Source organism: Dendrobates tinctorius, unplaced genomic scaffold (genome assembly GCF_039654945.1).
Source record: "Dendrobates tinctorius isolate UK_male_01 unplaced genomic scaffold, ASM3965494v1 ptg000342l, whole genome shotgun sequence".
NCBI lineage: Eukaryota > Metazoa > Chordata > Amphibia > Anura > Dendrobatidae > Dendrobates > Dendrobates tinctorius.
The window spans coordinates 6,036,603-6,054,915 of record NW_027362008.1 but is presented as its reverse complement, the minus strand read 5'-3'; the positions used below and the strand labels follow the sequence as shown (position 1 = coordinate 6,054,915).

Sequence of the window (18,313 nt, the reverse complement as noted above, 5' to 3'; positions counted from 1 at the left end):
TTATCATTATTACATATCAGGTCCTCACACATGGGTGACACATTCCCTTACTCCTCTCTAGTCTTATCATTATTACATATCAGCTCCTCACACATGGGTGACACATTGCCTTACTCCTCTCTAGTCTTATCATTATTACATATCAGCTCCTCACCCATGGGTGACACATTCCCTTACCCCTCTCTAGTCTTATCATTATTACATATCAGCTCCTCACACATGGGTGACACATTCCCTTACTCCTCTCTAGTCTTATCATTATTACATATCAGCTCCTCACACATTGGTGACACATTCCCTTACTCCTCTCTAGTCTTATCATTATTACATATCAGCTCCTCACACATGGGTGACACATTCCCTTACTCCTCTCTAGTGTTATCATTATTACATATCAGGTCCTCACACATGGGTGACACATTCCCTTTCTCCTCTCTAGTCTTATCATTATTACATATCAGCTTCTCACCCATGGGTGACACATTCCCTTACTCCTCTCTAGTGTTATCATTATTACATATCAGCTCCTCACACATGGGTGACACATTCCCTTACTCCTCTCTAGTCTTATCATTATTACATATCAGCTCCTCACACATGGGTGACACATTCCCTTACTCCTCTCTAGTCTTATCATTATTACATATCAGCTCCTCACCCATGGGTGACACATTCCCTTACTCCTCTCTAGTCTTATCATTACTACATATCATCTCCTCACACATGGGTGACACATTCCCTTACTCCTCTCTAGTCTTATCATTATTACATATCAGCTCCTCACACATTGGTGACACATTCCCTTACCCCTCTCTAGTCTTATCATTATTACATATCAGCTCCTCACACATGGGTGACACATTTCCTTACTCCTCTCTAGTGTTATCATTATTACATATCAGCTCCTCACACATGGGTGACACATTCCCTTACCCCTCTCTAGTCTTATCATTATTACATATCAGCTCCTCACACATGGGTGACACATTCCCTTACTCCTCTCTAGTGTTATCATTATTACATATCAGGTCCTCACACATGGGTGACACATTTCCTTACTCCTCTCTAGTCTTATCATTATTACATATCAGCTCCTCACACATGGGTGACACATTGCCTTACTCCTCTCTAGTCTTATCATTATTACATATCAGCTCCTCACCCATGGGTGACACATTCCCTTACCCCTCTCTAGTCTTATCATTATTACATATCAGCTCCTCACACATGGGTGACACATTCCCTTACTCCTCTCTAGTCTTATCATTATTACATATCAGCTCCTCACACATTGGTGACACATTCCCTTACTCCTCTCTAGTCTTATCATTATTACATATCAGCTCCTCACACATGGGTGACACATTCCCTTACTCCTCTCTAGTGTTATCATTATTACATATCAGGTCCTCACACATGGGTGACACATTCCCTTTCTCCTCTCTAGTCTTATCATTATTACATATCAGCTTCTCACCCATGGGTGACACATTCCCTTACTCCTCTCTAGTGTTATCATTATTACATATCAGCTCCTCACACATGGGTGACACATTCCCTTACTCCTCTCTAGTCTTATCATTATTACATATCAGCTCCTCACACATGGGTGACACATTCCCTTACTCCTCTCTAGTCTTATCATTATTACATATCAGCTCCTCACCCATGGGTGACACATTCCCTTACTCCTCTCTAGTCTTATCATTACTACATATCATCTCCTCACACATGGGTGACACATTCCCTTACTACTCTCTAGTCTTATCATTATTACATATCAGCTCCTCACACATGGGTGACACATTCCCTTACTCCTCTCTAGTCTTATCATTATTACATATCAGCTCCTCACACATGGGTGACACATTCCCTTACTCCTCTCTAGTCTTATCATTATTACATATCAGCTCCTCACACATTGGTGACACATTCCCTTACTCCTCTCTAGTCTTATCATTATTACATATCAGCTTCTCACCCATGGGTGACACATTCCCTTACTCCTCTCTAGTCTTATCATTACTACATATCAGCTCCTCACACATGGGTGACACATTCCCTTACTCCTCTCTAGTCTTATCATTATTATATATCAGCTCCTCACACATGGGTGACACATTCCCTTACTCCTCTCTAGTCTTATCATTATAACATATCAGCTCCTCACCCATAGGTGACACATTCCCTTACTCCTCTCTAGTGTTATCATTATTACATATCAGGTCCTCACACATGGGTGACACATTCCCTTTCTCCTCTCTAGTCTTATCATTATTACACATCAGCTCCTCACCCATGGGTGACACATTCCCTTACTCCTCTCTAGTCTTATCATTATTACATATCAGCTTCTCACCCATGGGCGACACATTCCCTTTCTCCTCTCTAGTCTTATCATTATTACATATCAGCTCCTCACCCATGGGCGACACATTCCCTTATTCCTCTCTAGTCTTATCATTATTACACATCAGCTCCTCACCCATGGGTGACACATTCCCTTACTCCTCTCTAGTGTTATCATTATTACATGTCAGCTCCTCACACATGGGTGACACATTCCCTTTCTCCTCTCTAGTCTTATCATTATTACATATCAGCTCCTCACCCATGGGCGACACATTCCCTTACTCCTCTCTAGTCTTATCATTATTACATATCACCTCCTCACCCATGGGTGACATATTCCCTTACTACTCTCTAGTCTTATCATTATTACATACCAGCTCCTCACACATGGGTGACACATTCCCTTTCTCCTCTCTAGTCTTATCATTATTACACATCAGCTAATCGCCCATGGGTGACACATTCCCTTACTACTCTCTAGTCTTATCATTACTACATATCAGCTCCTCACCCATGGGTGACACATTCCCTTGCTCCTCTCTAGTCTTATCATTATTATATATCACCTCCTCAAACATGGGTGACACATTCCCTTATTCCTCTCTAGTCTTATCATTATTACATATCAGCTCCTCACCCATGGGTGACACATTCCCTTACTCCTCTAGTCTTATCATTATTACATATCAGCTTCTCACCCATGGGTGACACATTCCCTTACTCCTCTCTAGTCTTATCATTATTACACATCAGCTCCTCACCCATGGGTGACACATTCCCTTACTACTCTCTAGTCTTTCATTACTACATATCAGCTCCTCACACATGGGTGACACATTCCCTTACTACTCTCTAGTCTTATCATTACTACATATCAGCTCCTCACACATGGGTGACACATTCCCTTACTCCTCTCTAGCCTTATCATTATTACATATCAGCTCCTCACCCATGGGTGACACATTCCCTTACTACTCTCTAGTCTTGTCATTATTACATATCAGCTCCTCACCCATGGGTGACACATTCTCTTTCTCCTCTCTAGTCTTATCATTATTACTTATCAGCTTCTCACACATGGGTGACACATTCCCTTACTCCTCTCTAGTCTTATCATTATTACATATCACCTCCTCACACATGGGTGACATATTCCCTTACTCCTCTCTAGTCTTATCATTATTACATATCAGCTCCTCACCCATGGGTGACATATTCCCTTACTCCTCTCTAGTTTTATCATTATTACACATCAGCTTCTCACCCATGGGTGACACATTCCTTTACTCCTCTCTAGTCTTATCATTATTACATATCAGCTCCTCACCCATGGGTGACACATTCCCTTACTACTCTCTAGTCTTATCATTATTACATATCACCTCCTCACACATGGGTGACACATTCCCTTTCTCCTCTCTAGTCTTATCATTATTACACATCAGCTCCTCACACATGGGTGACACATTCCTTTACTCCTCTCCATACTTATCATTATTACATATTAGCTCCTCACACATTGGTGACACATTCCCTTACTCCTCTCCATACTTATCATTATTACATATCAGCTCCTCACCCATGGGTGACACATTCCCTTACTCCTCTCTAGTCATATCATTATTACATATCAGCTTCTCAGCCATGGGTGACACATTCCCTTACTCCTCTCTAGTCTTATCATTATTACATATCAGCTCCTCACCCATGGGTGACACATTCCCTTACTACTCTCCAGTCTTGTCATTATTACATATCAGCTCCTCACCCATGGGTGACACATTCTCTTACTCCTCTCTAGTCTAATCATTATTACACATCAGCTCCTCACACATGGGTGACACATTCCTTTACTCCTCTCCATACTTATCATTATTACATATTAGCTCCTCACACATTGGTGACACATTCCCTTACTCCTCTCCATACTTATCATTATTACATATCAGCTCCTCACCCATGGGCGACACATTCCCTTACTCCTCTCCATACTTATCATTATTACATATCAGCTTCTCACCCATGGGTGACACATTCCCTTACTCCTCTCTAGTCTTATCATTATTACATATCAGCTCCTCATCCATTGGTGACACATTCCCTTACTCCTCTCTAGTCTTATCATTATTGCATATCACCTCCTCACACATTGGTGACACATTCCCTTACTCCTCTCTAGTCTTATCATTATTACATTTCAGCTCCTCACCCATTGGTGACACATTCCCTTACTCCTCTCTAGTCTTATCATTATTACATATCAGATCCTCACCCATTGGTGACACATTCCCTTACTCCTCTCTAGTCTTATCATTATTACATATCAGCTCCTCATCCATTGGTGACACATTCCCTTACTCCTCTCTAGTCTTATCATTATTACATATCAGCTTCTCACCCATGGGTGACACATTCCCTTACTCCTCTCTAGTCTTATCATTATTACATATCAGCTCCTCACACATGGGTGACACATTCCCTTACTCCTCTCCATACTTATCATTATTACATATCAGCTTCTCACCCATGGGTGACACATTCCCTTACTCCTCTCTAGTCTTATCATTATTACATATCAGCTCCTCATCCATTGGTGACACATTCCCTTACTCCTCTCTAGTCTTATCATTATTGCATATCACCTCCTCACACATTGGTGACACATTCCCTTACTCCTCTCTAGTCTTATCATTATTACATTTCAGCTCCTCACCCATTGGTGACACATTCCCTTACTCCTCTCTAGTCTTATCATTATTACATATCAGATCCTCACCCATTGGTGACACATTCCCTTACTCCTCTCTAGTCTTATCATTATTACATATCAGCTCCTCATCCATTGGTGACACATTCCCTTACTCCTCTCTAGTCTTATCATTATTACATATCAGCTTCTCACCCATGGGTGACACATTCCTTTACTACTCTCTAGTCTTATCATTATTACATATCAGCTCCTCATCCATTGGTGACACATTCCCTTACTCCTCTCTAGTCTTATCATTATTACATATCAGCTTCTCACCCATGGGTGACACATTCCTTTACTCCTCTCTAGTCTTATCATTATTACATATCAGCTCCTCACCCATAGGTGACACATTCCCTTACTCCTCTCTAGTCTTATCATTATTACATATCACCTCCACACACATGGGTGACACATTCCCTTACTACTCTCTAGTCTTATCATTATTACATATCAGCTCCTCACCCATAGGTGACACATTCCCTTACTCCTCTCTAGTCTTATCATTATTACATATCACCTCCACACACATGGGTGACACATTCCCTTACTCCTCTCTAGTCTTATCAATATTACACATCAGCTCCTCACACATGGGTGACACATTCCCTTACTCCTCTCTAGTCTTATCATTATTACATATCACCTCCACACACATGGGTGACACATTCCCTTAATCCTCTCTAGTCTTATCATTATTACATAACAGCTCCTCACCCATGGGTGACACATTCCCTTACTCCTCTCTAGTGTTATCATTATTACATATCAGCTCCTCACACATGGGTGACACATTCCCTTTCTCCTCTCTAGTCTTATCATTATTACATATCAGCTCCTCACCCATGGGTGACACATTCCCTTACTCCTCTCTAGTCTTATCATTATTACATATCACCTCCTCACCCATGGGTGACACATTCCCTTACTCATCTGTAGTCTTATCATTATTACATATCACCTCCTCACCCATGGGTGACATATTTCCTTACTACTCTCTAGTCTTATCATTATTACATACCAGCTCCTCACACATGGGTGACACATTCCCATTCTCCTCTCTAGTCTTATCATTATTACACATCAGCTCATCGCCCATGGGTGACACATTCCCTTACTACTCTCTAGTCTTATCATTACTACATATCAGCTCCTCACCCATGGGTGACACATTCCCTTGCTCCTCTCTAGTCTTATCATTATTATATATCACCTCCTCAAACATGGGTGACACATTCCCTTATTCCTCTCTAGTCTTATCATTATTACATATCAGCTCCTCACCCATGGGTGACACATTCCCTTACTCCTCTAGTCTTATCATTATTACATATCAGCTCCTCACCCATGGGTGACACATTCCCTTACTCCTCTAGTCTTATCATTATTACACATCAGCTCCTCACACATGGGTGACACATTCCCTTATTCCTCTCTAGTCTTATCATTACTACATATCAGCTCCTCACCCATGGGTGACACATTCCCTTGCTCCTCTCTAGTCTTATCATTATTATATATCACCTCCTCAAACATGGGTGACACATTCCCTTATTCCTCTCTAGTCTTATCATTATTACATATCAGCTCCTCACCCATGGGTGACACATTCCCTTTCTCCTCTAGTCTTATCATTATTACATATCAGCTCCTCACCCATGGGTGACACATTCCCTTACTCCTCTAGTCTTATCATTATTACACATCAGCTCCTCACCCATGGGTGACACATTCCCTTACTACTCTCTAGTCTTATCATTACTACATATCAGCTCCTCACACATGGGTGACACATTCCCTTACTCCTCTCTAGCCTTATCATTATTACATATCAGCTTCTCACACATGGGTGACACATTCCCTTATTCCTCTCTAGTCTTATCATTATTACATATCACCTCCTCACACATGGGTGACATATTCCCTTACTCCTCTCTAGTCTTATCATTATTACATATCAGCTCCTCACCCATGCGTGACATATTCCCTTACTCCTCTCTAGTTTTATCATTATTACACATCAGCTCCTCACCCATGGGTGACACATTCCTTTACTCCTCTCTAGTGTTATCATTATTACATATCAGCTCCTCACACATGGGTGACACATTCCCTTACTCCTCTCTAGTCTTATCATTATTACATATCAGCTCCTCACACATGGGTGACACATTCCCTTACTCCTCTCTAGTCTTATCATTATTACATATCAGCTCCTCACACATGGGTGACACATTCCCTTACTACTCTCTAGTCTTGTCATTATTACATATCAGCTCCTCACCCATGGGTGACACATTCTCTTTCTCCTCTCTAGTCTTATCATTATTACATATCAGCTCCTCACACATGGGTGACACATTACCTTACTACTCTCTTGTCTTGTCATTATTACATATCAGCTCCTCACCCATGGGTGACACATTCCTTTACTCCTCTCTAGTCTTATCATTATTACATATCAGCTCCTCACCCATGGGTGACACATTCCCTTACTACTCTCTAGTCTTGTCATTATTACATATCAGCTCCTCACCCATGGGTGACACATTCCTTTACTCCTCTCTAGTCTTATCATTATTACATATCAGCTCCTCACCCATGGGTGACACATTCCCTTACTCCTCTCTAGTCTTATCATTATTACACATCAGCTCCTCACCCATGGGTGACATATTCCCTTACTCCTCTCTAGTTTTATCATTATTACACATCAGCTCCTCACCCATGGGTGACACATTCCTTTACTCCTCTCTAGTCTTATCATTATTACATATCAGCTCCTCACCCATGGGTGACACATTCCTTTACTCCTCTCTAGTCTTGTCATTATTACATATCAGCTCCTCACCCATGGGTGACACATTCTCTTTCTCCTCTCTAGTCTTATCATTATTACATATCAGCTCCTCACCCATGGGTGACACATTCCCTTACTCCTCTCTAGTCTTATCATTATTACATATTAGCTCCTCACACATTGGTGACACATTCCCTTACTCCTCTCCATACTTATCATTATTACATATCAGCTCCTCACCCATGGGTGACACATTCCCTTACTCCTCTCTAGTCATATCATTATTACATATCAGCTTCTCAGCCATGGGTGACACATTCCCTTACTCCTCTCTAGTCTTATCATTATTACATATCAGCTCCTCACCCATGGGTGACACATTCTCATACTACTCTCTAGTCTTGTCATTATTACATATCAGCTCCTCACCCATGGGTGACACATTCTCTTACTCCTCTCTAGTCTAATCATTATTACACATCAGCTCCTCACACATGGGTGACACATTCCTTTACTCCTCTCCATACTTATCATTATTACATATTAGCTCCTCACACATTGGTGACACATTGCCTTACTCCTCTCCATACTTAAAATTATTACATATCAGCTCCTCACCCATGGGCGACACATTCCCTTACTCCTCTCTAGTCTTATCATTATTACATATCAGCTCCTCACACATGGGTGACACATTCCCTTACTCCTCTCCATACTTATCATTATTACATATCAGCTTCTCAGCCATGGGTGACACATTCCCTTACTCCTCTCTAGTCTTATCATTATTACATATCAGCTCCTCACACATGGGTGACACATTCCCTTACTCCTCTCTAGTCTTATCATTATTACATATCTCCTTCTCACACATTAGTGACACATTCCCTTACTCCTCTCTAGTTTTATCATTATTACATATCAGCCCCTCACACATGGGTGACACATTCCCTTACTCCTCTCCATACTTATCATTATTATATATCAGCTCCTCACACATGGGTGACACATTCCCTTACTCCTCTCTAGTCTTATCATTATTACATATCAGCTCCTCACACATGGGTGACACATTCCCTTACTCCTCTCCATACTTATCATTATTACATATCAGCTCCTCACACATGGGTGACACATTCCCTTACTCCTCTCTAGTCTTATCATTATTACATATCAGCTCCTTACCCGTGGGTGACACATTCCCTTACTCCTCTCTAGTCTTATTATTATTACATATCAGCTCCTCACACATTGGTGACACATTCCCTTACTAATCTCTAGTCTTATCATTATTACATATCACCTCCTCACACATTGGTGACACATTCCCTTACTCCTTTCTAGTCTTATCATTATTACATATCAGCTCCTCACCCATTGGTGACACATTCCCTTACTACTCTCTAGTCTTATCATTATTACATATCAGCTCCTCATCCATTGGTGACACATTCCCTTACTCCTCTCTAGTCTTATCATTATTACATATCAGCTCCTCACCCATGAGTGACACATTCCCTTACTCCTCTCTAGTCTTATCATTACTACACATCAGCTCCTCACCCATGGGTGACACATTCCCTTACTCCTCTCCATACTTATCATTATTACATATCAGCTCCTCACCCGTGGGTGACACATTCCCTTACTCCTTTCTAGTCTTATCATTATTACATATCAGCTCCTCACCCATGGGTGACACATTCCCTTACTCCTTTCTAGTCTTATCATTATTACATATCAGCTCCTCATCCATTGGTGACACATTCCCTTACTCCTCTCTAGTCTTATCATTATTACATATCACCTCCTCACACATGGGTGACACATTCCCTTACTCCTTTCTAGTCTTATCATTATTACATATCAGCTCCTCACCCATAGGTGACACATTCCATTACTACTCTCTAGTCTTATCATTATTACATATCAGCTCCTCACCCATAGGTGACACATTCCCTTACTACTATCTAGTCTTATCATTATTACATATCAGCTTCTCACACATGGGTGACACATTCCCTTACTCCTTTCTAGTCTTATCATTATAACATATCAGCTCCTCACCCATTGGTGACACATTCCCTTACTACTCACTAGTCTTATCATTATTACATATCAGCTCCTCATCCATTGGTGACACATTCCCTTACTCCTCTCTAGTCTTATCATTATTACATATCAGCTCCTCACCCATGGGTGACACATTCCCTTACTCCTCTCTAGTCTTATCATTATTACATATCAGCTTCTCACCCATGGGTGACACATTCCTTTACTCCTCTCTAGTCTTATCATTATTACATATCAGGTCCTCACATATGGGTGACACATTCCCTTACTCCTCTCTAGTCTTATCATTATTACATATCACCTCCACACACATGGGTGACACATTCCCTTACTACTCTCTAGTCTTATCATTATTACATATCAGCTCCTCACACATTGGTGACACATTCCCTTACTCCTCTCTAGTCTTATCATTATTACATTTCAGCTCCTCACCCATGGGTGACACATTCCCTTTCTCCTCTCTAGTCTTATCATTATTACATATCACCTCCACACACATGGGTGACACATTCCCTTAATCCTCTCTAGTCTTATCATTATTACATATCAGCTCCTCATCCATTGGTGACACATTCCCTTACTCCTCTCTAGTCTTATCATTATAACGTATCAGCTCCTCACCCATGGGTGACACATTCCCTTACTCCTCTCTAGTCTTATGTAATAATGATATCAGCTTCTCACCCATGGGTGACACATTCCCTTACTCCTCTCTAGTCTTATCATTATTACATATCAGCTTCTCACACATGGGTGACACATTCCCTTACTCATCTCTAGTCTTATCATTATTACATATCAGCTCCTCACCCATGGGTGACACATTCCCTTACTCCTCTCTAGTCTCATCATTATTACATATCAGCTCCTCACACATGGGTGACACATTCCCTTACTCCTCTCTAGTCTTATCATTATTACATATCAGGTCCTCACCCATGGGTGACACATTCCCTTACTCATCTCTAGTCTTATCATTATTACATATCAGCTCCTCACACATGGGTGACACATTCCCTTACTCCTCTCTAGTGTTATCATTATTACATATCAGCTTCTCACCCATGGGTGACACATTCCCTTACTCCTCTCTAGTCTTATCATTATTACATATCAGCTCCTCACCCATTGGTGACACATTCCCTTACTCCTCTCTAGTCTTATCATTATTACATATCAGCTCCTCACACATGGGTGACACATTCCCTTACTCCTCTCTAGTCTTATCATTATTACATATCAGCTTCTCACCCATGGGTGACACATTCCCTTACTCCTCTCTAGTCTTATCATTATTACATATCAGCTCCTCACCCATGGGTGACACATTCCCTTACTCCTCTCTAGTCTTATCATTATTACATATCAGCTCCTCACCCATGGGTGACACATTCCCTTACTACTCTCTAGTCTTATCATTATTATATATCACCTCCTCACACATGGGTGACACATTCCCTTACTCCTCTCTAGTCTTATCATTATTACATATCAGCTTCTCACACATGGGTGACACATTCCCTTACTCCTCTCTAGTCTTATCATTATTACATATCAGCTTCTCACCCATGGGTGACACATTCCCTTACTCCTCTCTAGTGTTATCATTATTACATATCAGCTTCTCACACATGGGTGACACATTCCCTTACTCCTCTCTAGTCTTATCATTATTACATATCAGCTCCTCATCCATTGGTGACACATTCCCTTACTCCTCTCTAGTCTTATCATTATTACATATCAGCTTCTCACCCATGGGTGACACATTCCCTTACTCATCTCTAGTCTTATCATTATTACATATCAGCTCCTCACACATGGGTGACACATTCCATTACTCCTCTCTAGTCTTATCATTATTACATATCAGCTCCTCACACATGGGTGACACATTCCCTTACTCCTCTCTAGTCTTATCATTATTACATATCAGCTCCTCACACATGGGTGACACATTCCCTTACTCCTCTCTAGTCTTATCATTATTACATATCAGCTTCTCACCCATGGGTGACACATTCCCTTACTCATCTCTAGTCTTATCATTATTACATATCAGCTCCTCACACATGGGTGACACATTCCATTACTCCTCTCTAGTCTTATTATTATTACATATCAGCTCCTCACACATGGGTGACACATTCCCTTACTCCTCTCTAGTCTTATCATTATTACATATCAGCTCCTCACCCATGGGTGACACATTCCCTTACTACTCTCTAGTCTTATCATTATTATATATCACCTCCTCACACATGGGTGACACATTCCCTTACTCCTCTCTAGTCTTATCATTATTACATATCAGCTCCTCACACATGGGTGACACATTCCCTTACTCCTCTCTAGTCTTATCATTATTACATATCAGCTTCTCACACATGGGTGACACATTCCCTTACTCCTCTCTAGTCTTATCATTATTACACATCAGCTCCTCACACATGGGTGACACATTCCCTTACTCCTCTCTAGTCTTATCATTATTACATATCAGCTCCTCACCCATGGGTGACACATTCCCTTACTCCTCTCTAGTCTTATCATTATTACATATCAGCTTCTCACCCATGGGTGACACATTCCCTTAATCCTCTCTAGTCTTATCATTATTACATATCAGCTCCTCACACATGGGTGACACATTCCCTTACTCCTCTCTAGTCTTATCATTATTACATATCACCTCCTCACCCATGGGTGACACATTCCCTTACTCATCTCTAGTCTTATCATTATTACATATCAGCTCCTCACACATGGGTGACACATTCCCTTACTCCTCTCTAGTCTTATCATTATTACATATCAGGTCCTCACCCATGGGTGACACATTCCCTTACTCCTCTCTAGTCTTATCATTATTACATATCAGCTTCTCACCCATGGGTGACACATTCCCTTACTCCTCTCTAGTCTTATCATTATTACATATCAGCTTCTCACCCATGGGTGACACATTCCCTTACTCATCTCTAGTCTTATCATTATTACATATCAGCTCCTCACACATGGGTGACACATTCCATTACTCCTCTCTAGTCTTATTATTATTACATATCAGCTCCTCACACATGGGTGACACATTCCCTTACTCCTCTCTAGTCTTATCATTATTACATATCAGCTCCTCACCCATGGGTGACACATTCCCTTACTACTCTCTAGTCTTATCATTATTATATATCACCTCCTCACACATGGGTGACACATTCCCTTACTCCTCTCTAGTCTTATCATTATTACATATCAGCTCCTCACACATGGGTGACACATTCCCTTACTCCTCTCTAGTCTTATCATTATTACATATCAGCTTCTCACACATGGGTGACACATTCCCTTACTCCTCTCTAGTCTTATCATTATTACACATCAGCTCCTCACACATGGGTGACACATTCCCTTACTCCTCTCTAGTCTTATCATTATTACATATCAGCTCCTCACCCATGGGTGACACATTCCCTTACTCCTCTCTAGTCTTATCATTATTACATATCAGCTTCTCACCCATGGGTGACACATTCCCTTAATCCTCTCTAGTCTTATCATTATTACATATCAGCTCCTCACACATGGGTGACACATTCCCTTACTCCTCTCTAGTCTTATCATTATTACATATCACCTCCTCACCCATGGGTGACACATTCCCTTACTCATCTCTAGTCTTATCATTATTACATATCAGCTCCTCACACATGGGTGACACATTCCCTTACTCCTCTCTAGTCTTATCATTATTACATATCAGGTCCTCACCCATGGGTGACACATTCCCTTACTCCTCTCTAGTCTTATCATTATTACATATCAGCTTCTCACCCATGGGTGACACATTCCCTTACTCCTCTCTAGTCTTATCATTATTACATATCACCTCCTCACCCATGGGTGACACATTCCCTTACTCATCTCTAGTCTTATCATTATTACATATCACCTCCTCACACATGGGTGACACATTCCCTTACTCCTCTCTAGTCTTTTCATTATTACATATCAGCTCCTCACACATGGGTGACACATTCCCTTACTCCTCTCTAGTCTTATCATTATTACATATCACCTCCTCACCCATGGGTGACACATTCCCTTACTCATCTCTAGTCTTATCATTATTACATATCAGCTCCTCACACATGGGTGACACATTCCCTTACTCCTCTCTAGTCTTATCATTATTACATATCAGGTCCTCACCCATGGGTGACACATTCCCTTACTCCTCTCTAGTCTTATCATTATTACATATCAGCTTCTCACCCATGGGTGACACATTCCCTTACTCCTCTCTAGTCTTATCATTATTACATATCACCTCCTCACCCATGGGTGACACATTCCCTTACTCATCTCTAGTCTTATCATTATTACATATCACCTCCTCACACATGGGTGACACATTCCCTTACTCCTCTCTAGTCTTATCATTATTACATATCAGCTTCTCACCCATGGGTGACACATTCCCTTACTCCTCTCTAGTCTTATCATTACTACATATCACCTCCTCACCCATGGGTGACACATTCCCTTACTCCTCTCTAGTCTTATCATTATTACATATCACCTCCTCACCCATGGGTGACACATTCCCTTACTCCTCTCTAGTCTTATCATTATTACATACCAGCTTCTCACCCATGGGTGACACATTCCCTTACTCCTCTCTAGTCTTATCATTATTACATATCAGCTTCTCACCCATGGGTGACACATTCCCTTACTCCTCTCTAGTCTTATCATTATTACATATCACCTCCTCACCCATGGGTGACACATTCCCTTACTCCTCTCTAGTCTTATCATTATTACATATCAGCTTCTCACACATGGGTGACACATTCCCTTACTCCTCTCTAGTCTTATCATTATTACATATCAGCTTCTCACCCATGGGTGACACATTCCCTTACTCCTCTCTAGTCTTATCATTATTACATATCAGCTCCTCACCCATGGGTGACACATTCCCTTACTCCTCTCTAGTCTTATCATTATTACATATCAGATCCTCACCCATGGGTGACACATTCCCTTACTCCTCTCTAGTCTTATCATTATTACATATCAGCTCCTCACACATGGGTGACACATTCCCTTACTCGTCTCTAGTCTTATCATTATTACATATCAGCTCCTCACCCATGGGTGACACATTCCCTTACTCCTCTCTAGTCTTATCATTATTACATATCAGCTCCTCACCCATGGGTGACACATTCCCTTACTCCTGTCTAGTCTTATCATTATTACATATCAGCTTCTCACCCATGGGTGACACATTCCCTTACTCCTCTCTAGTCTTATCATTATTACATATCACCTCCTCACCCATGGGTGACACATTCCCTTACTCCTCTCTAGTCTTATCATTATTACATATCAGCTTCTCACACATGGGTGACACATTCCCTTACTCCTCTCTAGTCTTATCATTATTACATATGAGCTTCTCACCCATGGGTGACACATTCCCTTACTCCTCTCTAGTCTTATCATTATTACATATCACCTCCTCACCCATGGGTGACACATTCCCTTACTCCTCTCTAGTCTTATCATTATTACATATCAGCTTCTCACCCATGGGTGACACATTCCCTTACTCCTCTCTAGTCTTATCATTATTACATATCACCTCCTCACCCATGGGTGACACATTCCCTTACTCCTCTCTAGTCTTATCATTATTACATATCAGCTCCTCACACATGGGTGACACATTCCCTTACTCCTCTCTAGTCTTATCATTATTACATATCAGCTCCTCACCCATGGGTGACACATTCCCTTACTCCTCTCTAGTCTTATCATTATTACATATCAGCTCCTCACCCATGGGTGACACATTCCCTTACTCCTCTCTAGTCTTATCATTATTACATATCACCTCCTCACCCATGGGTGACACATTCCCTTACTCCTCTCTAGTCTTATCATTATTACATATCAGCTCCTCACCCATGGGTGACACATTCCCTTACTCCTCTCTAGTCTTATCATTATTACATATCAGCTCCTCACCCATGGGTGACACATTCCCTTACTCCTGTCTAGTCTTATCATTATTACATATCAGCTCCTCACCCATGGGTGACACATTCCCTTACTCCTGTCTAGTCTTATCATTATTACATATCAGCTCCTCATACATGGATGACACATTCCCTTACTCCTGTCTAGTCTTATCATTATTACATATCAGCTCCTCACCCATGGGTGACACATTCCCTTACTCCTCTCTAGGCTTATTATTATTACATATCAGCTCCTCACCCATGGGTGACACATTCCCTTACTCCTCTCCATACTTATCATTATTATATATCAGCTCCTCACCCATGGGTGACACATTCCCTTACTCCTCTCTAGTCTTATCATTATTACATATCACCTCCTCACACATGGGTGACACATTCCCTTACTCCTCTCTAGTCTTATCATTATTACATATCAGCACCTCACCCATGGGTGACACATTCCCTTACTCCTCTCTAGTCTTATCATTATTACATATCAGCACCTCACCCATGGGTGACACATTCCCTTACTCCTCTCTAGTCTTATCATTATTACATATCAGCACCTCACCCATGGGTGACACATTCCCTTACTCCTCTCTAGTCTTATCATTATTACATATCACCTCCTCACACATGGGTGACACATTCCCTTACTCCTCTCTAGTCTTATCATTATTACCTATCTCCTCCTCACCCATGGGTGACACATTTCCTCTCTAATTTTCCTTATTACATATCAGTGACTTATTAATTTCCAGACATCGACTTGTGCCATCAGTTCGATCATCTTTCGGAGAGTCACATGGAGTCGAGCAGACGTCTGACTGAGATGCTTCAGAAAAAAGAGGAGGACCTGGTCATCGCAGAGAGCAGTATGGAAAAAGTCCGGATGGAGAAGGAAGCATTAGTTTTAGGTGTCCAGGACTTTAACACATCTTTACTGGAGTGTCAGCAGACAGCCAGGAATTCTGTAGACAATAAGGAAACAGCAGAGAGACGTCTGAAAGAGGTGTTGTCCCAACAAGAAGAGCAGGAGAAAGGTATAAGGTGTCCTCAGCGCACTTCATAATATCGCATCTTATAACCCAGTCACATCACTGCCAAAGACATGCAGCACTGTGGTTGCAGCTTTTTATGCGACTGGACTATAAGTACCAGTAGAAAGTAAAATTAATTGTAAATGTACAAGTATGATGAGGCTATCAGTGCATGGCAGCAGTAATATACATCTGGGTGGAGACAATGATGAAGTATCTGAAGATTTTTTTAAACGGGTGACCAAGATTGGAAAATCATGTCTGCTTTCTTCCAGAAATGGTGCAACATCAATTCTCAGGTTTTATCTGGTATTGCAGCTTAGTCGTATTCATTCCCATGGACCTGAGCTGCAGTGCCAGACAATACTCTGACATGGACTACGTGTTTCTGATGGAAAGCAGCCATCTTAGATAACCCTCCACATTTCTTACATTCTGTTCTATATAAGCACTAATATGCTGATTCACATATCTGCATTTCCCTTATAAGGAACAATGATTTATTCCTGACATTTGTCATCTTCTTAAAGATCAGAACATTTGTAATGAGTAGAACCTAGATGGAAAGCTTCTTATTTCGAGGCCTAAGGAGAATTCGTTATCAATTTTCATGAATCCTTCCATTGTCCGGAAGAAGAGCAGTTACAGGAAGAGCAAAGATGGTGGAGGAAGTCTCATATGGGCCATTGCGAAAAATACATCATTACCCAAGAACAACACTCCCAGAACAATCCTGGAAGAGATGTCTAAATGCCAGAATACCATCCTCCAGGTTGTTGTTAGCCCTACTGGAGTCACATTAAAGAGAAGGGTTCACATGACATCTACATGGGGCTGACAAGAGAAGACCACCACTGCCATGAAACAACAGTCCCAAAACACAGGATGTAAAGAGACCACCACTGACCACCACAAGCCCAAACTTCATTCCAGGGCCTAAAGCAAGCACTCACCACAGCTCAGTTCACAGTACAGGAGGCAATTATTATAGAGAGGGGAACATCTAGCACCTATGATGTGAGGCCACATCTAGAACATGGGATCCAGTTTTGGGCTCCACATTTTAAAAAGGATGTTCAGAAATTAGAGTCAGTTTAAGGGCAGGCAACTAGACTATTACAAGTGATGGGGGCCTCTCATATGATGAAGAGGTTGGAAAAGTTGGGCTTGTTTAGCTTAGAATACAGACATCTCAGAAGAGGTCTCATTTACATGTATAATATATGTGTGGTCAGTACAGAGGTTGGCAAACAACTTA

At 41.3% G+C, this 18,313-nt stretch overlaps 1 protein-coding gene across 1 annotated transcript in view; it reads left to right on the top strand.

The window, feature by feature from the left end:
- The window catches only part of LOC141074888 (C-type lectin domain family 12 member B-like), a 209,760-nt gene that overhangs the window by 45,946 nt on the left and 145,501 nt on the right, over positions 1–18,313 (top strand). The window contains exon 4 of the mRNA XM_073562196.1: positions 16,777–17,058. Within this exon, the coding sequence (XP_073418297.1) occupies positions 16,777–17,058 (282 nt within the window). The remainder of the gene's footprint in view (positions 1–16,776; positions 17,059–18,313) is intronic.